The sequence below is a fragment of the Xiphophorus hellerii genome, chromosome 22 (assembly GCF_003331165.1).
Source record: "Xiphophorus hellerii strain 12219 chromosome 22, Xiphophorus_hellerii-4.1, whole genome shotgun sequence".
Classification (NCBI taxonomy): Eukaryota; Metazoa; Chordata; class Actinopteri; order Cyprinodontiformes; family Poeciliidae; genus Xiphophorus; species Xiphophorus hellerii.
The window spans coordinates 27,638,736-27,665,910 of NC_045693.1; the positions used below are offsets into that span (position 1 = coordinate 27,638,736).

General features: G+C 42.2%; 1 protein-coding gene across 3 annotated transcripts in view; it reads right to left on the reverse strand.

Moving 5' to 3' along the window:
- LOC116712859 (protein kinase C epsilon type-like) overlaps nucleotides 1-27,175 on the reverse strand; it is a 123,067-nt gene that overhangs the window by 39,263 nt on the left and 56,629 nt on the right. The window contains exons 2-10 of one of the 3 annotated variants that reach the window (XM_032552702.1): nucleotides 25,535-25,598; nucleotides 17,585-17,750; nucleotides 16,045-16,079; nucleotides 15,572-15,660; nucleotides 15,242-15,374; nucleotides 15,025-15,167; nucleotides 14,707-14,803; nucleotides 13,792-14,054; nucleotides 13,541-13,714 (exon numbers count right to left, since the gene is read on the reverse strand). In XM_032552702.1, coding sequence (XP_032408593.1) covers nucleotides 13,541-13,714; nucleotides 13,792-14,054; nucleotides 14,707-14,803; nucleotides 15,025-15,167; nucleotides 15,242-15,374; nucleotides 15,572-15,660; nucleotides 16,045-16,079; nucleotides 17,585-17,750; nucleotides 25,535-25,598 — 1,164 coding nt within the window. Of the gene's footprint in view, nucleotides 1-13,540; nucleotides 13,715-13,791; nucleotides 14,055-14,706; nucleotides 14,807-15,024; nucleotides 15,168-15,241; nucleotides 15,375-15,571; nucleotides 15,661-16,044; nucleotides 16,080-17,584; nucleotides 17,751-25,534; nucleotides 25,599-27,175 lie in introns of all 3 variants that reach the window. The other 2 variants (XM_032552701.1, XM_032552703.1) reach the window with 2 other exon arrangements.

Here is a 27,175-nt window from a genome sequence, read left to right on the forward strand (position 1 = left end):
AGATCGACCGGTAAATCGAGAGCTTCACTTTTTGGCTCAGCTCTCTCTTCACCACGACGGACCGGTACAGTGCCCGCTTGACGGCAGACACTGCGCCAATCCGCCTGTCGATCTCCCGCTCCCTTCTTCCCCCATTTGTGAACAAGATTCCGAGATATTTGAACTCCTCCACTTGGGGCAGGACACCCCCCCGTCCCGGAGAAGGCACTCTACCCTTTTCCGGCTCAAGACCATGGCCTCGGATTTGGAGGCACTGATCCCCATCCCGGCCGCTTCACACTCGGCTGCGAACCGCTCCAGCGAGAGCTGCAGATCATGACCCGATGAAGCCAAAAGGACCACATCGTCTGCAAAAAGCAGAGATGAGATCCTAAGGCTACCAAATCGGATCCCCTCAACACCTTGGCTGCGCCTAGGAATTCTGTCTATGAAAGTGATGAACAGAATCGGTGACAAATGGCAGCCCTGGCGGAGTCCAACTCTCACCGGAAACGAGCTCGACTTACTGCCGGCAATGCGGACCAGACTCTGACACCGGTCATACAGGGACCTGACAGCCCGTATCAAAGGGCCCGGTACACCATACTCCCGGAAAACCCCCCACAGGGCTCCCGGAGGGACACGGTCGAACGCCTTCTCCAAGTCCACAAAACACATGTAGACTGGTTGGGCGAACTCCCATGCACCCTCCAGGACCCTGCCGAGGGTGTAGAGCTGGTCCAGTGTTCCACGACCAGGACGAAAACCACACTGCTCTTCCTGAATCCGAGGTTCGACTATCCGACGGACCCTCCTCTCCAGGACCCCTGAATAGACCTTGCCAGGGAGGCTTAAGAGTGTGACCCCTCTATAATTAGAGAACACCCTCCGGTCCCCCTTTTTGAACAGGGGGACCACCACCCCAGTCTGCCAATCCAGGGGAACTGTCCCCGATGTCCATGCAATATTGCAGAGTCGCGTCAGCCAACACAACCCTACAACATCCAGAGCCTTAAGGAACTCTGGGCAGATCTCATCCACCCCCGGAGCCTTGCCACCGAGGAGCTTCTTAACCACCTTGGCGACCTCGTCCCCAGAGATTGGAGAGCCCAACCCAGAGTCCCCAGGCTTAGCTTCTTCAATGGAAGGCATGTTGGTGGGATTGAGGAGGTCTTCGAAGTACTCTGCCCACCGGCCCACAACGTCCCGAGTAAAGTTCAGCAGCACACCATCCCCACTATAAACAGTGTTGGTGCCGTACCGCTTCCCCCCCCTGAGACGCCGGATGGTGGACCAGAATCGCCTCAAAGCCGTACGGAAGTCTTTCTCCATGGCCTCTCCAAACTCCTCCCACGCCCGAGTTTTTGCCTCGGCAACCACCCGAGCCGAATGCCGCTTCGCCTGCCGGTACCCATCAGCTGCTTCGGGAGTCCCACAGGCCAAAAAGGACCGGTAGGACTCCTTCTTCAGCCTGACGGCATCCCTCACCGAAGGTGTCCACCAACGGGTTCGAGGGTTGCCGCCGCGACAGGCACCGACAACCTTGCGGCCACAGCTCCGATCGGCCGCCTCGACAATGGAGGCACGGAACACGGTCCACTCAGACTCCATGTCCCCCACCTCCCCCGGGACGTGTTCGAAGTTTTGCCGGAGATGGGAGTTAAAGCTCCGTCTCACAGGGGATTCCGCCAGACGTTCCCAGCAGACCATCACAACACATTTGGGCCTGTCAGGCCTGACCGGCTTCCCCCCCCCCCCACCGGAGCCAACTCTGGCTCCTTCCCCACCAGAGAGATGGTCAGTGGACAGCTCCGCACCTCTCTTCACCCGAGTGTCCAAGACATACGGCCGCAGATCCGATGAAACAATGACAAAGTCGATCATCGAACTGCGGCCTAGGGTGTCCTGGTGCCAAGTGCACATATGGACACCCTTATGCCTGAACATGGTGTTCGTTATGGACAATCCATGACAAGCACAGAAGTCCAACAACAGGACACCGCTCGAGTTCAGATCGGGGGGGCCGTTCCTCCCAACCACGCCCCTCCAGGTCTCACTGTCATTGCCCACGTGAGCGTTGAAGTCCCCCAGCAGAACAAGGGAGTCCCCAGGAAGAGCACTCTCCAGTACCCCCTCTAAAGACTCCAAAAAGGGTGGGTAATCTGAACTGTCGTTCGGCCCGTAAGCACAAACTACAGTCAGGACCCATCCCCCCACCCGTAGGCGGAGGGAGGCTACCCTCTCGTTCACCGGAGTAAACCCCAACGTACAGGCGCCGAGATGGGGAGCAACAAGTATGCCCACTCCTGCCCGACGCCTCTCACCTTGGGCAACTCCAGAGTGGAAGTATGTCCAGCCCCTCTCAAGGAGGCTGGTTCCAGAACCAGAGCCATGCGTCGAGGTGAGACCAACTATTTCTAGCAGGAACCCCTCAACCTCACACACTAGCTCTGGCTCCTTCCCCACCAGAGAGGTGACATTCCACCTCCCAAGAGCCAGCTTCTGCAACCGAGGATCGGACCGCCAGGGTCCCCTCCCTCTGCCGCCACCCATCACACAATGCACCCGACCCGTTTGGCCCCTCTCACGGGTGGTGAGCCCATGGGAGAGGGTACCCATGTTTCCTCTTCGGGCTGAGCCCGGCCGGGCTCCATGGGTAAAAGCCCGGCCACCAGGCGCTCGCCATTGTGCCCCCCCTCCAGGCCTGGCTCCAGAGTGGGGCCCCGGTGACCCGCGTCCAGGCGAGGGAACGCCAAGTCCAATGTTTTTGCTCATCATTGGGGTCTTCGGGCTGCGCTTTGTATGGTCCCTCACCTAGGACCTGTCTGCCTTGGGTGACCCTACCAGGGGCATGAAGCCCCAGACAGCATAGCTCCTAGGATCATTGGGGCACTCAAACCCCTCCACCATGATAAGGTGGCAGCCCAAGGAGAATCCTCCTCCATATTCCTCCATATTCGGTTTACTTGTGATATGCTCTTTGCAAATAAAATAAAACAAATGCTAGCTAAACCATTTTCTGTTTAGCTAGCATTATTTGCAGTGCTAGTGCTAGCTAAACAGGAAATGAGAGTTGGTTTATTCCTTGCTGCTGTGTGAAGCAAATTGCTGTGAAAAAAGACTTTTTAGCTCTGCATCAGACTGATGCGGAGATGCATTTCTCAAGAAAAATGCATCTTGAAAACATTTGAATGTCTGACTTTGTGTATTTTTGGGAAGTTGTGAACATCTGACATAAAGCTTTTGTATTCTCCTGATGCTTATGCATACATGAGGCCAAGAAGATGCCTGATATTTATCCAATCACATTTCACATTCCGTGCAGCTTTAAACTTTAACATTCAGGGTTCAAATAACAACTTTTGTTAAGGTCACTGGTTTTAATGATTGTGCATTATGGCTGGTTATAAATAAGAGCTGCTGATATGGTAGATGGAGTTCAAACTCAACATCAATGACTCGATGAGCTTTGTTTTGTTTTGGTTGGATTTTGTTCCACCTCAGTCCTCTGTATGAACCTCCTGGTGTCCCTGTCTGTCTTTATCTGTTCATCGCTCTGCATCGCTCCATGAGTCTGTCGCTGTCCTGTCACAAGCTGCCCAGAACAAAGCCTCCCTAATGCACCTGGTTGATTTCTGCTCGCCTCTGCTTCCTCTGATGTTCACCAATTACACTTTGTTAAAAAGAAACACTCTCTCTTCACTGTGTTGCATGTGGTTCCGGACTATTCTGTCCCGTTTTCGATTAGTTTATCGTCTCGCTTTCTCATCACAACAGGGAGAGAAGAAAAAAAATCAGAACAAGCTGTCCCTTCCTCTTGTTGCTTTTTCTGTCGCTTTCTTCCCTGACATCGGTGTGAGCCTCAAAAAAGAGGCCCAACGTTACAGTTGTGTAATGTTATTTACATTTCTCTGTGGTAATTAGGCCGATAGGGGAACGGCCGCGATCCCACAGTCGATTAAGAAGAATGAGAAGGAGGAGGAGGGACATGGAGGGGAAGGGGTAGGTAGGACAAAGGTCACAGAAAGTACAAACACTTTTAAATGAGAGACGTCACGGGGAACATCATGATTTCTTCTGAAGAGGGGGATGTTTTACATAAAAATTTATTTAGAAATCCACGTATGTGAACTTTTGTTTTAACAAATTGTAATTCGATTTCAAATAGTCTTATCTGGCAATAGCAAAACATTTGTATAAAGGTTGTTTTAGTGTTTCCTTCAAAAGGACTTGAAGAGATTAACCTAACGGGCCTTCCAGCTATTCAGCATCATGAATGTGTGAGGAACATGCAGGAGCAGGGAATTCTGCGCCGAGGTTTTCCAGGAGATGCAACAGGACGGAAAGATTAGGAGAGGGAAAACAGGTGGCTCCATGGGTAAACAGGTAAATATCAGAGAAAATATTCAAATTTAAATTGAATTCTGTAGATTTAGAGTGCTTAAAGCAATAGTGTCCACAGTTTTTGTGGACACTATTGATACAATGCACTGACTCTGAGGTGCATTTACATCTCATGGATTGTGACCAATGCCTGAAAGCCTTCATCGGTCTCTTCTCTATCCAGGGAGCACAGGGAACAAAAAATGTGGACTTGAACATTCTCTACTTCTCTACTCTCTATACCTTTATAGAGATTGGAGCACATTGTTTCCTTAAACAATGTGCAGAAAGGTAACAAAAATCATCCAAATTCTCAGTTCCAGAAGAAGACAACCTGACAAGGACAACTGGTAGACATCTTTGCTACCTGGAACAAGTTTGTTGAAAACATTATTACCTGCTACCCCTGCTGGTGCTGAGGTGGAAACATGACTGGGATTCCAGGACCTGGCAAAGATCAACTGATCAAAAGATCTGAGAGGAAGAAATCTGAATTTAGTTTGACAAGTAACACAACGAAAGTGATCTAGCTCTGAATGAAGGTCACTAAGGGAGGTAACGAGGAAACGCAGAGCATGTGTATCAATCTGAGATAGAAACCAGGTGTACTTCAGAGGCAGGAAACAAAACTAAGTGGACACAGAACCAAAAACAAGCAGAAAGCAGCAAGTTAACCCCTAACCCTAAGCAGAAAATATAATAAAACCAAGGCGGCCCGCCATGCCTCATTCTTCTCCAGGCCAATAAATAAATAAATATTTTATTTTATTCGGATTGCAAGCGTTTCTGTTGCTCTGAGCGTTTCACTGGCAGAATTCCTAAAAGATACGTTTATATTTTATGCATTTAGAGCCGAGAGAGCGGTCCAATCACACAGCTGGTGCTGCGCGTTGCCTCGTGAGTTGTCACTGCTTGATCTCAGCGCGGATCGCGCTCCTCCTTTCACTCAAAGTGGACACAGGCTGACCTAAATGGATATTTACATCAACCACATGTGTGGAATAATTTTTCTTTGGCGAACTCCAAATCAGGGTAAGAGTTCAAACTCCAGTTCTGGTTGCGCAACTCAATGTGAACCGCAGGAATAACTTGTAGTGGCGCTTTCAGACGTGCGCGCTGAGGATCTATGAGAATGATTTATCTTTGTGAACAAAGAATTATGTGCGTTGTTTACATCTCAACATACTCCGCAGCTTGTTGAGATGCTTATAAGCATTATGTGTTTGTGGTTGGCAGGTTCAGCCCGGTGACTACTCTGTCCTCGTAGTCAAGCACCACGCTGGTTTTATATTGTTATATCATTCTTTTTAGTATTATTTTTCAAGTTAGACGAAGCAAAAAATCATATCAAATGCATTGTCCACATAGCCTTGTCCATTGTCCAGAGTTAATGTGCGCAGCCACGCGGAGATCAGAAAAACTCGTCCCATAACCTCGAGCAAACAAAACAGTTACTGTGAACTTATTTAAAACTCAACAGACACGAAATGGAAGTGCTACTAAAGCCACATCAGCAGCAATAATTAAATCTCTGTTAGTTGCACGTCTCTGCGCACAGTGCAGGGGATTTAACTCTCATGCAGGGCCGGTCCAAGGCTGTATGAGGCCTGGAGCAGAATTTGTCTTAGGGGCCCCTCTTGCTAAAAACATCAGCACCTCTAACAGCTCCTGTGTTAAGTAAGTTTACTAATTTGCATTTATGAACAAACAGAGCTGAAACTCAAAGATAAACTCACAGAATCAGATTGTAGCTATGGTAACAAAATATGAATATTGTTCTTTGAACATTTACAGAGTAAACTTACCAGCTCCTTAAAATCTTACATTTAAATGTTAAACAATTTAAAATATTTTAATCTATGTATGCTGAAACTATTAAATCAAATTTAGCAGCATTGATCATCTCAATAAACAAATGTTACATTTATGTATCTGTGGTCTGTGTTAAAATATTAGCATTTATGGGCTCCTGAAGCCCTTGGGGGCCTTATGAGGGGACTTAATTTGGATTAAATAGCAGGGCAAATAATTGATATTCATTTTAATTGTATTTTTTGATTTGTTGTTTTTAAGATTTGTTGTGGGTTTAAATACCGTTTCAGTGGCAATGTTTTCCTGTATAAAGTGTCAAGTTGAGAATTAACATATAATTACACAGTAATATTTTTACATTTCCTGTCCACTTAACATCTTTTACTACAAAAACACGGTGGACCGCCTATGTGTCCCAACCACCGGGCTTAGCAAGTTTTCTGGGGAAAACCCTGCACAGGTTAGTTGTTATTTTTGGCAATATTTTTATCCATGGTACCCAAAAACTTTAGCTAAGGGTCCTTATGACTATGTCAACATAAACACCAGCAGCAGGTGACAAAATTATGTTTTTTGTTTGTGTCTTTCACAAATCTGATTACATTACAACAAATTTTCCCTCCAACACAAAGTTTGGAGGGAAAATAAAAATGTTCCATGTTTTCATTCATTTATTTATTAATTTTTGGAATAAGGCTGTAGTATAAAAGTGATGCACTGTTTATTTTTATGGCTTTTATGTATTATCCGTAATGCAAAAAACAATGTAAAAGCTGCTAGAAAAGTGTCAGTATCACATATTTTTCTCTCCATCACCATCAGTTTATAAAACCACAAAAAAAAAAACCTGTAGGAGTGCACGCATGGTTAGTGTGACCCCCTCTCTTATGACTATGACACAGCTATAAAAGAAACCCATTTTGCAGCGGTCAGAAATAAGAATTGTTCCGTTTGGTCAATATTCAGTGATTCTTTCAAGGTTGCTAAGAGCAAAATATGAATATATTATATTTTATGTTATATAACTGCTTTAAAAAGCATAATGGAGAATAGAAATCTTGTAGAAATGTAAGCAATGCTTGTCAGCGTCGAATGGCCCGGTGGCGGCTGGGCAGATCTTCCTGGAGGTTGACCTGCCCAGTACGTCAGCTTCCGCGTTTGGGGATAAGCGACTCGGTCTCTTCTGGTCTATTGAAAATGGCAGTTTACACTCATTAACAAGATGGCATTTTGTTACCTTGGGCTTGCAGGGCTAGCCCAAGGTAACAATTCATGATGTACATCGATCTAAAGCCCCAACAAATAAGCTGGAGAAAGGTTTTAAGATGTACGCCTCGTTATCCATTCAGAAACGAAGGTTACTTTCTTTACACTAGGTGACATGCATTACCTTTAGCATATGCTAGTAGGCAATAGTCTAGGACAGTGGTCCCCAACCTTTTTAGTACCACGGACCGGTCGAGACTTTGCATATTTGCTGTGGACCAGGGGTGGGGCTGGGGTACGGGTCGAGATGACCGACACTGATGCTGTTGCTGCTGTTTCTAACACATTCTGCTGCTTGTGGGCTCAATGTTGGCGCACAAGACGTAACTGACAGAAACCGGTTAAAGGTTTTTCAAAATAAAATAGCCTCCAGACTCAACACATAAAACAGAATTATTTCTTGCGCGGCCTGGTACCAATTGGTCCACGAACCGGTACCGGTCAACGGCCCGGGGTTTGGGGACCACTGGTCTAGGACATTTTTTTTCATAAAAATGTGATATGTGCTGTTGAGGTTCAAAGTTGTTGCTTTTAGAAAAATATGGCTTTGTTCCTTAACGTCTCCGTGTTATTTAGTTTTATTACTTTTGCATGCTTCTTATGAACAGCTCAAATAGGATGGTATTTACAGCAGTGTGTAAAGGCAGATTAGTTGCTTGGCAATCTGGCTCTGGTCTGCTCACTCGTTCCTATACACTCGCTCTTTCAGGCTGAATGCAGAAGTGATTCCATGGAAATAACACAGGGACGGCTCCTTTATTTACCATCCGTCTCCCCCGCGGTAATTTTTTTAGGCTGAAGAACCTGATCCAGAGTGAAGTGAAGGCTGCAAACTTTGCTGTGCGGGGTTAGCTTTAACTTGTTGCAATGAATATTTACAAGCCACCATCTTCTTAATTCAGGATCGTTTGGAAATCCATGAAAACTTAAAAGCCCATTATATTCGGAAGACAACAATGTTCATGGTATTGCATTATTTGCTTCTGAAATACGACTTTATATTTTTTAGCTGTCATGGTAATTCAAAGCGGAAGCAAGAAAGCCGCATTTCACTCATGCAAATATGACGTCAGCGCCGTACGTGCAAAGAGCCAATAGAGGAGAAGCGCGACGCGGCGGCCGTAGATGTGCAGTAGATATACACAGCAAGGGAGGGCAAGGGGAAGTGAGCACGGAGAGCCAGGTGATGAGAGAGGCTTTATGCAACATATGGAATACGCATCAGGTTACTGATAACGATCAAAGCGGTTATATAAGTGCCACGGTTCCTTTGTTTCATTCGACAACACACAGGCAATCACCCCTGACAGACCGTTGTGTGTGTGCGTGTGGGTGTGTGTGTGTGTGTGGGGGTGTGCGTGCACTCATTTGAGCGGGAGTCAGGTTGTCAGGAATGAGAAGAAAAGAAGAAATGCAGAAGAAATGGAAAGAGAGAAAGAATGTACAGCAGAATTTGAGAACAATGTCCCCTCTCTGCTTCTAATCTGTCCACCCTGCATGTGTTTGTGTTTGCTGCATGGCATAATAACAGGAATAAACAAAGTGAAAAGGAGACGCCGATATGAGACTTCCTAGAACATCCAGAGAAAATAAACAATGTTAGCAGAATAACTCCTGTCTGAGTCTAGCCGAACCCCGGAAAACAGCTTTCTTTTTTTTTTTTTTTTGTCTTTGTGCGGAAATTCCCTTCAGATGGAGAAACAAAAGTTGGTAAGATAAAAAGAAAAGAAAATGTATGTGGAAGATGGCCACAACTGACTCTTCAATTATGTGGAGTAAATCAACAAATCAGCAGCTTTTCAGGTGGACTAGTAGAAGCTGCTTTTATTTTACAAGTGTTTCATGTAGCTTTTGTGGACCTACATATATTTCCTTTAGTTGGACTGAAGACACAAATGGCTGACATTTGCTTCACTGTGAAGCAATGCGCCACAGTGACAGTTTGAGTTATTTAATGGTGCTCTGACACACATAATGTCACTTAAAAATGTATATGCTTTTAATAAGTAATAAGTTTAAACTTGAGCAAGTGAACATTACATTTGAATAACTATGTATCTTAACATACAGATCTGGAAAAAATGAAGAGAACACTGAACTGAACCCTCATGGTTGTTCCACCAAATATTGATTTCTGAACTCTTCTTGAGTTAAAATGCTAGTATTGTTGTTTCTAAATGAATATGAACTTGTTTTCTGTGTCTAAACTTGGACTACCCCCACCATCTATGACCCAGATACAGACAAGGAGGCGAGTCAAAATTCTAATTAAGGTGAAATTATATCTGCTAGTGTCTTTTATTGTCCGCTGGACTTCAGTACAAATATGTTAAGTAAATATTATGTTGTCACCAAAAACATGACGACTAAGATTCTAAGTCAAAGGAAAGCACCAAACACAAAGAACACTAAAACTGAGCTGATATCACTGAAGTACTGAAAAATTTCTGAAGACCGACCAGTGATGGCATAGTTACTTTGAAAAAGTAACTTTAATTGGATTACTGATTACTCCTTGAAAAAGTAACTTAGTTAGATTACTGACTACTTGATTTGGAAAGTAACTAAGTTACATTAAAAGTAACTTTTTTAGTTACTTTCAGCAGTTGCTAACAACAACGCTCTGCCTCCTGTGAAAATTACATTGAGCTTTGCCAATACTTAATTATAAGCTATTTTATAATGGTATCAACAATGTGTCTCCACTTATAAGGTTGAACTGAAGAGGAGATTGTTTAATAGTTACAACAGTACAAATAAAAAACGTGATTAATTTGTTTTCCACTGTTGTCTGGAAAACTCTAAGAAGGATTTTAAAGTCCCCATATTTCCCCCCAGCCTCCAGGTTCTGCGTTACGGCCCTGCGTTTGGTGTCAAAGCGCAGCGCACAGAGCTCCTCCTGCAGCTCCACAACTCAGATGGCTGCACAGATTTGTGACACTTATCTTAATATTAATAATTATAATGGCGTTAAGTTGACATTATAATTATTGGCAACTACAGACACATTTATTCGTGGCTGTTTTCATGTTTATTGCGCTGTTCAAATTAGTCTCGATGTTTGCAGTTTTCTGGAGCGCAACGCGAAGCTCGACGTCATTCAGAGGTAATATATTAACTGACATTAACAAAGACACAGCGGGACGGATCATCCGGGAAATGATGAACAGGGAGAGCCTGACTAAGACTACCTTAATGACGGACCTATTTTTGATTTATTATGTCTCTGTTTATTTCCAAGCCCAAATGAGCAACTTCACATTCAAAAACGAGCCCAAAAAGGCGCAACCCGCCACTCATTAAATTTGCAAGCGACTTAAAAAACAAAAAAAATCCCAAAGCCGCTTATAATAATTGGACTTGGCAACAGAAACTCAAAATAGTTCCAGATTTTCCACCAAGAAAATGCGCATCTCCCTCCATTGTTTACATTTATGTAGCATAGAGACGTCGGTCACTCGACAAGACGCGTAGAGGAAATACGATTAAATAACAAAAGAAAATAGTAACGCAAAGTGATTTCGATAAGTAACTGTAGTCTGACTACTGGATTTGAAATAGCAACGCGTTAGATTACTCGTTACTGAAAAAAGTGGTCCGACGTCTGTAACGCGTTACTGACGTCGACTACTGAGACCGACTACCTAAAAGTACTTTGAGAAAAGCCAGCCACACATTTTATCAGGAGTTCAGGAAATACATCATCTTATACCTTAAAAATAAATGCTGTTTTACGTGCTTTCCATTTCCACTGCCTGTTCTATTTTAGTAGAAGTCTGCTGATAAAGGTCACCACCTGTTCAGGCCTCAAAAGAAAAAAACAAAACAAAACAACAGTGTTGCACCGTCAGGCTCAAGTTGCAGTGAAAGGACTAACACTAACACGGTACAGTAACAGCAAGCTCTTACATAAATGTACAAACCTGCTACATGTTTTCTGATGGGAACAAGGGCGGCTTTGTGTGTCTGTCAGTTTTAGGACATTTAGTGTATAGACGGAAAATCGTCTGAAAGTGGAAATGATGAAAGCAGAGAGGCAGGTTTAAATGACTCTATCACTGTGCTAATGGCTCCCCTGGTAAAAATTATGAGTTTTTCTAAATTATTTAGGAATAAAAAGCGTTTAATTACAATGATCACTGACACAGTGCACATTTAGTGATCAACATTTCGATCATTAATGTGTCAACCATGAATTCCGCCCAATTTACAATTTTTGTGTTTTTTTCTTGCTCTGAGCAGTTACCCAGAATGCCCTGCGATACAGTCCACTTAATGGTTTCGAAGCGGTCTCCGGTCCGCTTGCCGTTAACGCATTCAACCTAGAGGTGGGCGATATTTTGTGGTACTATTGTGATAATAATAAAAGTGACGTTAAATATTACATTTTTTAGGTAACTTTGTGACTGTGTCTCAGCTATTATTGTACTACAAACACTGCTCTTCAATAGCATTCCCATTTGTAGTCTGTTTCTTTAGGACACCAGTCACATGAAGAAGTGTGATTTATCACTGAGCTACAGATGGTAACTGTATTCTGAAATGTGTTTATATTTATTGAGGCTTTTATTAAACAAACACTGGAAAAAATAGTTAGACTATCTGATGTGCACCAGCACTCCACCCGACCCCACTAGGGACAAAGGTGTACAGAAAATGGATGGATGACCAAACACAGCAATATTTACTGCCAGAATACCTACTAATCCCAAAAATATGAAACCTATAAAAGCACAATTGACTTTTTATTGTCTTTTTTCTACCAGATAAGAGATTTTATCCTAGACTTTCTCCAAATCAAAAAGAGGCATTGAAGCTACAGCTCTGGAAGAGAAAAGCACAGTTATAAATGAATAATGTGTCGTCTATTGTTGTCGATCTTATCAATCCCAACAATAAGGACAGTTTGGGGGGGGTTTAAACATCAATTGGACTTTATCGTGATAACAATAAATCAAAATCCTTATCATAATGAGAAATTTACTATGATAAATTATAAACGATACAGTAAATACCTGGCCCTACTTCAAACCGAGCAGAGGTCACCTCAGCTGAACCGAGGTTTTTAGGTGTCCAAAGTTCACGTTTTGGTCACACCTCCCCAAACAAACCGGACTTTCTAGGTAAGCAATTTATATTTGGATTAAAGCGGGTTAAACATGGCCAGTGTGAATGCATACATTATATTCAGTTCATTCAATTTGGCCCCATAAACTCACTGACTTTTAATACACACTCATAACAAGTATCCCTGTGGTGTACTGGTGAGCTACATGTACACCACAACTTTGGTTGTGGTTGTTTGGTTAAGTGTTATTGCCTCTCGCTCAAAGGCAGCTGGAGATAGATAGGCTGGATGTATTTAATCTGGTTATCTATGGCTGCTGTTTACATAGAGCAAACACAAAACAAAATGGCTTGAGAGGTTTGGATGACGATTCAATGGCCTGCAACTCAAAAACTCTGCCAGAGTATGTAAACTTATGAGCACAACTCTGAGTATGGACAGTGCAACAACACAGCTTACATTACCTGTGTGGTTTATATATTTTAGTTTTTACAACACAATCGTTGGGAAAAAAAAGAAAAAATGTTATTAGTAGATGTTTAAATATCAAAAAAGATTGGATTAGATCATCTCTGTTCACAACAACTTAGTTGCTGCAGATTCATCATGGGAATAAACCCTGAATATTTTTCTTGAGGGCCTGAGAATTGCATTTTTTCTTTGATAATTATTTATCTGTCTAAGAGATTAATTTATTTTTATATATTAATATCAATGGCCAATCTTTATTTTTCTATTAAAAACTCCTCTGTAAGTTAATCCATGTAATTGTCTGATACCAATTATATATTTGTCTCATTATTTTTACTAAACTTAATTGTATTTATATTTTGTAATTTATCTACCTGTGATGTTGTTTGTTGTGAAGCACTTTGGTCAACTGAGGCTGTTGTAATTGTGATATATAAATAAACTTTGACAGACTTTCTCCTTCTACTTGAGAGAGATGTCCACAAATATCTCCAGATTTAACATGGTCTGACATTGCCCTCCGGTGGCATGACGCTGTCCCTGCATGTGAGTAAACCTTACTTTAGTCTGGAAGCAGCAGAACAGCTGGGTCAGATACGGGTGCTTCCTGGCTAGCGCCAGGATCCTCTTCTCCGTCATGGTGCAGTCCACGTCGTCATCCTGCAGGATCACGTCCTTCTTCAGCACTTTGACGGCGAACACCTCGTCGGTGCCCTTCAGCTCGGCCAGCATCACCTGGTTGCACCACACTCACAGTAAGAGGAGAACGCCCGCTCCAAACCTATTCACTCTTCTCAATCTTTTTCACCAACCTTTCCAAAGCTTCCTTTCCCCAGCACCTTTATGAACAGGAAGTCGTGCAGGTTCATCCTTTTTATCTCAGGAGCGCTGTGACCTTTGACCTCGCCATTCTCCTGGCTTCTCTCTTCCTTTACCCCATTTCCATCGACGCCCCCTGCCCCTCTTTCTCCCACCGTCATTACTGATGATGGCGAGGACAGAGGGTGTGCTTTGTGCTCCTCAACGCGATGGTCGAAGGACAGAGCTTTCCTGATGTTCTCCAGCTCCTTCACATCTGCGCAGAGCCAAATGAAAAGAGGTATGGTTGCCCAGAAGTGCAAACCATATCAACAAATCACTAAACACAACTGCAGATTGAAAAACACAACAACACTAAGTAAGCAGAACTGCAAATTAAGAAAAAACAAGAATTTTACCAAAGCAGAACAGTCCAGTCCCAGTCGGAAACTCAAAACATTGTTGACTGGACGATTCCACTTTTGGAGTTAAAACTGGAAGTCAATCTGGCGTTTGTTGAAAACATGAATGCTATCAATGATCCAAACATAGCAACCGCTATCCAAGAATATGCTGAAATGGGACATACTACAAAGGTCAGCTTCGGTCTTTTTCAGTTTGGACAATAGATGGCACTGTGACTGTGTTCTGCCTATCTAAGCAAAGAATGCCAGAATAATTTCTTGGTCTAAAATCAAAAGTGGTGTTGTCTAATCAACCATGTGTCAGGTTACCCACTGAGATTGACCTCTTCCATTTTGTTACTGTTTTGCTTTTTTAATTTGTGGCTTTGTTTAGTTAATGTTGTTGTGTTTTTGTAGTTGTGTTTAGTGATTTGTTTGCACTTCAGGGTCACCATACAGATGAGCTATGACGTGCTTATTTCAATACTTCAGTGTATACGGTCACTGTGAGATGATTTTCCCTACCTTGGTCACATGGAGAAGTGGGAGCGGACCTCGAGTGGTCCTCCTCTGTCTGATGTAGCTCTGATGGCAGCTGCTGAGGATCCTGAGCCTGAGGAAGCTGCTTAAACACATACACATACACCCACACACTGTGCTTTATTGAGTGTTTACATTTGTTAAACACTCACATGTGTGAGTGTTAAACACTGACATGTGTTTAACCCAGTGTTAAACTCACATGTTTAACACACATGTAAATGTTTTCATTTACTGATTATCAAATCCAGTAAATGAAAACACATTTAGTTTCTTAAAGTACAGACACTAAGTAGTCTCAACCTTTTTCCGCCTCTGGGCGCTGTTGGAGATTTTATCTGGTGTCAATCCAAGATCTGACAGGACGGTCGCAATTCTTCTGGCGTCCACTCCACATGTCGGAGCGACGTTGCTCTCGCATCGCCTGTGTACGTTCACTTTACATACTGCAGCACAGACAGAGGAAAGCTCACACACCTGATAAGGCGGGAAGAAGTGCTGTGGTGAGCTCCAGGTTTACCTTTACACTGGAGTCCCTGTCGCAGCAGGCCCCACAGCAGGGAGCCGCAGTGATCGCAGAAGGTCAGAACTTTAAAGTTGTGGATGCTGAACTTGTGCGGGACGTTGACACTGAACCTCTGAGACCCGACTTGCTGCGAGAAAACCAGCATGCTTAATTAATTAATTAAATACGTCTGGAAATATCTAGAAACCTTCACTTTGAGGAAGGCTTTCCATGCTTCTACAATAAACTGACATCAAATGAAAATACAGAAACGGTCGCTAAGTATGACATAGGAACAGAGCTTTTTTATTCCATGAAGTATTTGTAGGAAACATCACGTCTTACTTCTCCAACTGTGTCGTCCTGCTTCTTCATTCCTGCACACTTGGTAATGATGAGCTCATGGCAGCGCTTATGGACCACACAGGTACAAACTGGCAGCAACACACAGAACCAGAACCAAGTGTTTAGCTTCTAAGTTTCTCTAATCTGGGGGAATTTATTATAAGTAATTGTCTCATTACATAAGTACCATACATTACAAGCTGATGAAGTACAAAAGTCAAAGTCCAAAGAAAAACTAAAAAGCACCTCAAAAGCCTAAAAACTTTTAAAACCTTCTTAAAAATTAAAAAGTCTGTTTCTTTACATAAAGTATAAAAAGTGAAAAGTGAACTGTTACATAATAGTGTTAGTTAATTTCTTGTTAAGACACAAATGATGTTCACTTTATTTATGAATGAAGTAAGTTACAAATTGACCTTTCAGAATGTCACTGGTGGTAGCTTTAAAGTCATTATAAGGGAAAAAGACATTACCTTGACACTGGTAACCTTGCTTCCCTAAAACGCCCCTGCAGAAAGACAGACACGTTAGAAAAAGAAAGCTCACAAAGAGTGATGAACATGTCATCAAGACATGCTGAAAAGGGCTGCTGACAAAAACAAATGGCAGGCATAAGCCAATTACAGTTAATAAATTAAGCTTAAATGACAAAATGCAGTTGGTAGAACTGTTGCCTTGCAGCAAGAAGGTCCTGGGTTCGATTCCCGGGCTGGGGTCTTTCTGCATGGAGTTTGGAGTGCGTGTGCATGCATGGATTCTCTATGGGTACTCTGGCTTTCTCCCACAGTCCAAAAACATGACTGTCAGGTTAATTGGTCTCTCTAAATTCTCCTTATGTGTGAGTTGCATGGTTGTTTGTCCTGTCTGTCTCTGTGTTGCCCTGCGACAGACTGGCCACCTGTCCAGGGTGCACCCCGCCTCTTGCCCGAAACGTTCGCTGGAGATAGGCACCAGCACTCCACCCGACCCCACTAGGGACAAGGGTGTACAGAAATTGGATGGGTGACCAAACACAGCAATATTTACTGACATAATACCTACTAATCCAAAAAGTATGAAACCTAAAAAAGCACAATTGACTTTTTATTGTTTTTTTCCTACCAGATAAGATATTTTATCTTAGACTTTCTCCAAATCAAAAAGAGGCATTGAAGCTACAGCTCTGGAAGAGAAAAGCACAGTTATGAATGAATAATGTGTCGTCTATTGTTGTAAAGAAAGAACTGATTGTTTTCTTGATGAGAAAATAGTTCTAACGGATTCTTAAACACATTTCTGGACACATTGCCAACATAGCAAAAAAAAACAAAACAGAATAAGCTTTCCAAAAACATTCTTTGTGTCAGAAAATATGGGTATTATGTTCATGGCAGGTGCCATGTCAGTGTTATGAACACCCCTTCAAATAACGTGTTACCCAAGCATTTTTTAGTTTCAGTTACTCAAGAAAAAGGCGCTCAACTTGCACAAAAGTGAAAGTAAACCTTGAAACTTTTGGCATGTTGGAGTGTTTTCATGTCGATTCACATCAGTAGGTCTAAACACTGAGAGACTCAAGCAAAGTTCTCCCTCCTGACTGGTTACACATCAAACACTCTCAGAATGCTACATAGTTCCATGTGAATGTGATGAACGCAGTCCTTCAGGATGGAAACAAACACAGCTGGCTTTGTTTGTGACCCCTCCACTTCACAGCATCACCCTATGCTCATGTACAAAAACAAAAGGCACAGGTTACTGTGAGGAGCTGGGTGAAGCAGGAAACCAGGGAGGATCTGGTTGTTGTAAAGCCACAGTTGGTCTCCAACACAGCATGTGCAAAGCACTATGCTTCCTTTCACCTGCCTGCGCCACCGTCACCCTTCCCATCTGATTTTAATGACCATGGAGTTTTGTTTTCAAAAGGCATGCAGGTGGTAGAAAATAACACTTGAATTAAGTTGTATTTATCAACTCAATGAAGACTCCACTGTTCCAATGTGTTAATTCATTGTTTTGAAGTAAGATTCTGACCAGATGAAGTCCCTGCAGTGAGAGCAGTAGGTGGGCTGCCTCAGGTAGGTGGCCATGAACTTGTGCCCGTTGACCTGGTGAACCCTCCGCCGAACAGCCCCTTGCCGCTTCCTGGGTCGCATTCGCTGTCGGAAAACCCGCTCCTCATTGTTGGTAGACCCCGCCTCTACAAAACAAAACCAACATGTTACATATGTGATGCAATATAAGTACCAAGAAAATCAGTCTGGCATTAAGCAAAGTCTACACAGCTCCCAGCTGGGCTACTAGGTGTAGTTATGAATGCTGACCTGAACTTTCAGAGCCACATAAAGACAGCTCCAAAGTTGGCCTTTTATCACCTGAAGAACATTTCCAAGATCAGAGGAGTAATGTTCCAGCATTAGAGGAACTCATCCATGTATTTATCTTTAGTCACATTGATTGTTGCAACAGCGTCTTTACACTTCCAGAAAACTGCAAAACTGCTGAAACACTGAGTTCCTTTAAATCAATCCTAAAAATCCACCAGGTTAGAATTGCCCTTGTTTAGTAGTAACTGGAACATTGATCAACATATTTGATGTCTACTTGCTTGATGGGTTTGATGATAACATTTGACGAAATGTAATGCTTATTGCTGGTTTCCTAATTGGTTGCTGTATTATGTTTTTTTTTTATGGTGCAAAGCACTTTGAACTGCATTGTTGCTGAAACTTGACTTGATTTACCAGCCACTAGATGGAGACAACACTGCATGGCTGTGTTGCCAAACACTGCTAAATGTTTTGCTATTTGTTTTCCTTGGTTTTAATGTACCATGAGCCTCCAAAGTTTGTTTTCATGTATGCCAATAAGGATCCAGTTAAAGCCAATTCAGCCTAACCTCAAGATGTCACCCCTTCAGCCCTTTTCAACTGTACTCCTTCCTATCGGTTCAGCTCCTCTCTGTTTCACTCATCAGGTCTTTTTGGCCTGTGGGACTCCAGAAGCAGCTGATGGGTACCGGCAGGTGAAGCTGCATGTGGCTCAGGTGGTTGCTGAGTCAAAAACTCGAGCATGGGAGCAGTTTGGAGAGACCATGGAGAAAGACTTCCACATGGCTTCAAGGCGATTCTGGTCCACCATCCGGCATCTCAGGAGGGGGAAGCAGTGCAGCACCAACACTGTTTATAGTGGGGATGGTGTGCTGCTGACCTTTGTAGAGTGCCTTCTCCAGGTTGGGGGGGGGGGGGGGGGGGGGGGGGGGGGGGGGGGGGGGGGGGGGGGTCCTGGCCCAAATGGGGGAGTTTAAGTATCTCGGGTCTTGTTCACGAATGGGGGAAGCAGTGGACTGGGAGATCGACAGGCGGATTGGCGCAGCATCTACAGTGAAGCGGCCGCTGTACCGGTCCGTCGTGGTGAAGAGAGAGCTGAGTCAAATAGCGAAGCTCTCGGTGTACCGGTCGATCTACGTTCCACCCTCATCTATGGTCATGAGCTTTGAGTCATGACCAAAAGAATGAGATTGCGGATACAAGCGGCCTAAATGGGTTTTAGGCCGCTTGGGTGTCTGGGCTCTCCCTTAGAGATAGGGTGAGAAGCTCGGCCATCTGGGAGGGACTCAGAGTAGAGCCGCTGCTCCTTCACATCGAGAGGAGCCAGTTGAGGTGGCTCGGGCATCTGGTCAGGATGCCTCCTGGACGCCTCCCTGGTGAGGTGTTCTGGGCACGTCCCACTGGGAGGAGGCCCCGGGGAAGACCCAGGACACGCTGGAGAGACTATGTTTCTCGGCTGGCCTGGGAACGCCTTGGGGTTCCCCTGTAAGAGCTGGAACAAGTGGCTGGGGAGAGAGAAGTCCGGGCCTCCCTTCTTAAGCTGCTACCCCCATGACCCGACCCCCGGATAAGCAGAAGAAAATAAATGGATGGATGGATGGATGGATGGATGGATGGACAGACGGACGGACTCTGCTCCGGGCAGGTATGGACTGGATGCGACCAAACACCAGGAATGCGCCTCCAGTCCGGGCCGGTTCCAGAGATAGTCCTCTCGTCACGGTGTCGTCGCTGGTTCCCTCACAAGTCATGGCTTTGGACCCGGACACCAGTTGCTGGTCCTTTATCCTCTGCAGCCTCTATCAGAGACGTCAGAATTACCTGGATGAAGTTCTTCGTCACCTCCATGCTCATCACCAACACTCAGGCTGATTATCACGATGCCACTGGTCACTTGACTGGCCTTGATGACCCCCAGGGTGGCCTGCTGGAGGCTCAAATGTTCCCATATCATCTTCTACAGCGACCGCATGAAGACCAAGATGAGGCAGACATGTAACTGGCATTGTAGCTGCAGGTCAACTTCAGGGTAATCAGAGTTCCAAACATCTGGGTGGGGTTGGTGTGGCTAGTTGCTTGGGACAGAAAGGAGTGAACGGCCCGCAGGCCCCCTGTCACAACTAATATATTCAAGAGTAAGATGATCACACATCTCAAAAATATGACATTGCTAATAAAAAAAACATTTCTGTCTTAATGTAATTCTAAACCAAAATTGCTTGAGCATTTTGAACATATTGACTAATTTAGAAGTCACAATAGAGAAAAACCTATCAGCAGAATAAAATGAGCATAAACAATTTGCAAGACTAGTCAATATTTAGAACCTTCCCATACTAAATCATTGTTTCTTCACTGGATGGCGTAGTGATGTCATCATGTCCCAGGGAGTCCTCCCCTTGTTGCACTCCATCCAGTGTTTTGGTGGTGGAATCAACCCGTTAATTTTGATGGCTCTAATTATAATCTTGTTTCTCTATTTTCCAAACAATTTTTCCTGCTCAGTGGCAATTTTTAGATCCTTATCGTAACTTCATGTTGTATTTTGCCATGCGCCATCTTTCTTAATACCTGAGTGGTGTTCCTCAGTCTGGAGAAAATTCAGCAGGCTGGCTGGCCAAATCGTGTTCCTGGGCACCTTTGGTCTTGATTCCCTGGTCATGTCACTGCTGTGAACACCGTGTCTCTTAGTTCAGATGCTTCCCAGTCTCAAGAGTCATTCTCAGTCCTGTCATCAACTTTACTCTCTGGTTGATTAGCTATATTTGGCTCATGTACCATCTCCATTTGGCATTTGTGTACTTGATCAGGTCTCCTAGATGAGGCGGCATCTCGCATTTTGCTCCAATCCATTCATAGTTGTAGTAGCTTCTCTTTTCAATGTTGTGTTCCCTTCTGATTCACTCCAGTTTTACCCAGATTCATGCCCCAGCAGACATTCTCTTCATCTCTCTCTATTGATGCCGTTGCAGTCAAAGACTTTCATTTGTTAAACTTTCTTATACCACTCTCTCTGTGTGTGAGTCTTTCCAGGTTGATTTGGAGGTACAAATGGATAACCTCAAATTGATGCTTTAAAAGTCAAATAGAAATGAACAATCACAAAAAATATAGGAAATATACTAGTAAAAACATAAAACTAATTACAAAGTTACATAGTAAATAAGAAGGTCAGAATAAAACCGACACAAAACACACTAGTGTTAGCCTAGTCAGATATTGCTCTGCAGGAAGTCCAGATGGAAAACTTCGCTGTTTCAGAAAAAATAAATAACTTCACAATAGCAACTTGAAAGACACAATTAAGTGCTTCCCAAATATAATACTGATGTGGACCACGTAAAACTGGTGTTACATTATGTGTTTTTAAAACTCTTGTGCTAACTTCAGTTGGCACTCCAGTTGGCTAACTGGAGTGCAGAACCATTTGCAGATGGTTCTGCAAATGCCCATCGCTTACGACTTTTAAAAAGTAATGGGATTTGGATCATTTTTATTTTAAAACAGAGTTTTATCTAACCAAAACCATCAAACAGAAACCATATTGTATTTTAAATAAGCTGTCTTGGCAGCCGCAGCAGACTTTTTTTTTGCATTCATTTTGGAGACCCCAATACAAATATAGAATGATTTCTGACCATTAACAAGACATCCATTTTAAACATGCTTGAAGGGAGTAACTACATTCCTTTACCAGTAGATTAGAGATTGGGGATTTAGGTGTTTGAGGCCCTTCATTGCAAACAAACCTTGAATGCTGGGTATGTTTAAAAATATCTGGACATCATTTGAAGCAGATGCAATCAGTGATAGCCAATCAGGGCATTAAGGGGAATTTATGTAAAGTTCAAGTAAAGCCACACCAATGTTCAATAACTAACATCTAACTTCTGATAATTCTTGATTAGATAAAATTGTGCAATGACTTCACTTCTTCATGTACCTTAAGAAATAAATACGGTAAATAAATTCTCCTACTGAACTCCAGAATACAGTTTCCCCAAGACAAGTATCAGGAAAATGAATGCTGCCCTTAGGAAACCAGTAATTCAGCAACAAAGGCAAGTCTAAACATCTGAACATAGCAGATGAACTAAATAAGAACAGATCTGCTTAGACAAAAATAATATTTTCAAGAGCAGTCATTAGCTTTGAAAACGACTGCTTTTTCACAGCGTTTTTCATTTGGCTTTTATTGCTGCTGCGAGGTGTGTGTGTGTGTGGAGAGGGGTGTGTGCGTGTGTGTGTGTGTGTTCAAAGTCTTTCCATGGCCTGACAGGATGATTCCACACTCAGACAAGAGAACTCTTCCAAAGTTTGTTTCTCTGTAGCATCACCCTTAACACATTCTTTCCTCCCTTTTCCTCCATCTTGCTCCTTCACTGAGCAACATCACCATCGCCTAACAACTGACAGCTACACATCAGACTTATTAGAGAAGAGATGGAATGGTACAGGTATTTTTGCTCACACCTTGGTCTTACAACTGCCAACCTAGTTACTAACAGGTTAGCAACAGGTCATCAGGGTCTCACACCCTTCCTTTGGAGAAGAAAGACATGTCAGAGTCCTTAAAATTTTTAGAGAGCCCACATGGTTCTCCACTCATCTTGTGTGTTGCTTAGTTGCAAATGACCAACAACTGGTGTAATAGTATTAAAAAGAAGAAATGCCTTTTAGAAATTTGCTTTCCTACACACCTATTTTTCATCGAGCCAACAGTGGGACAGTCACTGGGACAGAGGAGGTGGCTGCTGGTCTTCCAATGACTTTTCCGTTCTCCTGGAAGTCATTTCCATGAATCCTTTGCCTGAACCAATTCCCTCCTTGTGCTCTTTTCTGAGCTGTTTCCTGATCTCAGTAGACGCATCTCTTTGAAAACAAGATGGGTGTAGTAGCGCGAGTCTCAAGTCTCTAGACTACTGCCATGCAGCTCAGAACTGATCTTTCCATGAACAAGTTCATTTTTCGTATCACTACATATTAAAGCCACAACTGTATATTACATTTTAACTTTTTTTTTTCATTTAGGTTTTACAAACAGAAAAACAAAAAAGCAATATGTCCATTTTATTTCTAGGATTGTGTTTTGAAACAGAAAAACCAAAAAACAAACCATGCAAGAATTCTGTGTCCATGTTTGCTACATTTTCTTCTACCTGTAGAGTATTTCTTCCCACCACATGCAACAAATTACTGGTGCTTGGCTTAAAAAAAACTTTATTTTACATGTTTGCCCCATGTGTTGTGCAGCTTCTAAGAAAGTGTATCATGGGTTTAGACTCAAGTTCACATTTCAGACGACTACATTTTGCTTTTTTTTTCTGCCCAGGGCCCAAGTCATGCTAGGACCACCACTGTTGGTTACAATTTTCACCTTTTTTACTCGTGTTTTTCTCTCTCATCTTTTGTGTCTTGAAAATCTTCAAACAAACCAAAAATATATTTATGTAACTCCATTTAAATGGCCGGGCCAAAATTTAATCCATTGCATTAGGCTCAATTAAATCTTTACTTGTTTTGACAATAATCCTTCCCTAGTTGAGAACAGCTGGGCCAAAAGTGTTTCAAGAGCTTTTAACCAAAGGCAACAGTTTGTCATCCTGCTGTGTCTGTGCGTTTCTAAGTGTGTATTAAATTTAATAGGTTGCATGCAGCTCTGCGGACCGACTTTTCAACCATCTGCTCTCTGCTACGCCAAACACATACAAGTAATGAGTGCTATTTCAGCAGATTTCACTCCTGTCCACAGTGGGACTGTGCTGCATGCGATAAAAGGAGCAGAGACACAATAAAGGTCACAGAAGTCCAGAACTAGTTTAAAAAGAAACCATGAAGTGGATATTTCTATCATCCTGAGCTGACCTGCTGTTCATTTTGTTTCTCTTCTGCAATGATGTAACCACTCCATTAGAGAACACACCACTTTACTAATCAGTTTATCACCACACCCTTCTCCTCTCTGCCCTTTTCTTCCACAGATTCAGTCCCACATATTATCTAGTGTAAACATCCAGAATGACTTTTTTAAGCTACTTTCATAACCCTTGAGTTTGAATATCATTCTCAAGAAAATAATGTATTTTTTGTCTTATTAATAAGCAATTAGCTGTGCTCAAATCTGCTCCTGTATAAGCAACTTAAAATGCAGTGTAAAACTCATAAAAATCCACCAAGCAGGTGAATTACATTTTTCTGCTGAAAAAGTAAAACTGCATGCATCATCTGATTTCCTGACTGCGCTAATGTGAAACTGATAAAGTGGCAAATTAACATACATATTTGAAAAGTAAAAGTTTTATTAGAAAAAGGTGAAATGAAGTAAGAGAAGTTGAAACTGAGAGGGAAAGCCACTGGTGTAACACAATGTTAAAATTTGTTGAAATTAGGAAATTTTAATAAATCTTTTTCAAAGTTAATGTATTTTGAATTAATGTAATAAATGACATTGTAAAAAACTTGCATGTCTAGATGTTAAATTGTATTATCATATGAAACAAGGACTTAACAATACAGTCAAAAAGTCAAAAGAAGTTCCTGAACCATACAGTAAGTGGCGCTTATGTCTGAGAATGCATGTTCTCTGAAGTAAATACAGGTGAAATAAACAGCAGTGAGAGCTAAAAAGTATGCTTTCCGCCCTTCCCACCTAGTTTTAAATACGCTATGTATCAACACACATCAACACCACATTTAATTTCATTGTTATATATGCATATGTTTGTCACTGTGGTTTCTCAGTACTCCGGGTTTTTTCTCTCTTCCTGCAGGTGTAGAAGCAAACTTCTAAGGTGTTTTCATGAATGCTTCATCTCTATTCTTTCATCTTCATTCGTCCCCTTCATCTATCATTTTTTCACACACACACACCCCTATATGCGTATATGTGTGCGTATATATATATGCAGTATATACACATACATATTTTTTTGTGTCACTATTACAACACATCTCTGATGTAAATGCCAATACTGCCGCCTTAATGAGAGCATCTTAACAAATGGTAATGCTAGCTTTAGTATTTAAGACTATTGTCTATTTCATATTTTTACTTTCAGTAATTATTCATCTCCAGATCGGCAGTAAATAGATCAATTTAATTAACCTAGAGTCATAAAAAGTAGCTTTTGTATGCATCAGGAATGATAGATGAATTGGTTTTATTTTATACTATGATTAAATTCCCTACGAGTTGTAAAGTTTGAAATTTAATATTACAAATTAAATTTACCATAAAAGAACAAAAAAGGGCAAGTCATCTATTCTTCATCGGGTGTTAAAATAAAACAAATAATAACACAGCATATAAAGCCGAGCCATAATGTACAAACACACACGATGCCTCGATGAGTCAATGGAAACCTCAAAATTAATGCAGGATTTTGCAACCGTTGCAGCATTGCAAGTTGCATTTGCTGTGCTTCTGAAACCGGTTGCAATCATTTTTCATAAAACAACAAGAAGCCATGGAAAGCAATAAGAGCCGCAAACAAGACCGAAACTTTCAACCAAATGACTCTAACAGCAGGTAACTCAGAGAAATAAGCAAGAAATAAGCACTTCAATCCAAATAAGACAATTACACAACAGCTTCTGTTAGCAGATCCACACAGTGATGAATCTCTACTTGACATTTAGCTCAGCATGAACTTACCTTCACTGGAAGATCCTGATAAGTCAATAACAACAAAGACTCTCCCCTCCGGCTCCAGATCAATCTGTTGACAAAGAAGAAACAGTCATGTGAAAAATTGACTTAATTGGGTTTTCAATTCTAATTCTAAGCAATTTCATGAATAGAGTAGATTTAAAAATCTGTATTTTGTTCAGTTCTTTGAAAAGTGTAACAAAAGTTCATATTTAGACTTGGACAAAAGCCGAACATTAGATAAACACTGAAACATTTTCCCGCAGAGAAAGCATCATGTTGTTGGATGACAAAATATTCTGCAGATCTAACATAAGCATAATTAAAAATCAGACAAAGACCAAGTTGAGCTTGAGAGGCGAACAAATTTAATAACCTAGTTAAACCCGCATCTCATGTAGAGCTAATGTAAAGTTGTGCGGTTCGCAGTGCTTTGTCAGGTTTTCGTACACCAAACTTACTCAGCAACAGCTAAAACATCAAGGACAATATACTCTGGTGAACAGTGCAATTGTCAATTTGTTTTTGATTTATGTGCTAATAACCATGTTTTACTCATTAAAAGAGAGAGAACACTTTCTCTTAGCTGTAGTCCTTGACAGGAGAGAATCTTTATCAGATGTCAGCCCTGACTCAGTGATAACACCAGACCTTCTGTTTCAGACATGTAGTTTTACTTCAATTCACGCTTTAGCACAACTTGTTTTTCTGTTTAGCAGGAATAAAAGAAAGTGAGTCCTTTTGGCTAAAAATTCTGCTGTATTGATGTCTGAGTGTCTCATTTTGTAATAAGAATAGAAGTAGTTCTTGACTTATCTGGCTGCCTGACAACATTTGAATACTAAAACATCGAAGAACCTTCCGCTGCTTCAAAGTTGTAGAGGAAGTAAACACTGACAGAAAAAATATAAACAATTTGTATGAAATGAAATGGAAAATTGTGGAAAACTTTCCACATTTAGACGGCGCCACCAAGACACCTTTAATCAGCTGTACTTGTCATGGCAGACCACCAGGTGGCGCTGTGATTTTATCATGTTATCAAACACGCATGAGTTTTTGATCCCTAGGTTCCTCCTTAGTAGCGTCCACCTCATTTTGAAAAATATGGTGTGAATATTAGCATTATTCCCACTGTGGGGATACCACACCATAAAGTTTTTCATAGAACGCAATGAGCGGAGGAAAGTGCAACATGTATACAGAGTATAAATGTACACATAGAAAAATGATTTACTTTGACTGTCTGTCAGTAACCACAATGAGAAACAAGAAACTTTGACATGTTTGGCTAAAATCTGATAGTCACTCGCAGCATGCTAGTCAACACATGGAAGAAGAAAGTTAAGTAAAAAGAACATGACTGTGGTTTTTGACTTGCTGTTATGTAAAGGTTGACACAAATCCTGTCTCATTCTCTCTCTCTCTCTCACACACACCCACACATGCGCACCCCCACAGTTTACTTACCGGTACATCAAACGGAAGACTTTGTATTGACTTCCCTTAATTTTATTTATGCATTATCTAGACATTTTTCCTAACCCTACATAACCAGTACTAGTACACTTCAAAATTTTACCCTAGCTTAATTCACATCATACCTCTAAACCATTCTTTCTCAAACTGTGGTCTACAGACTACACT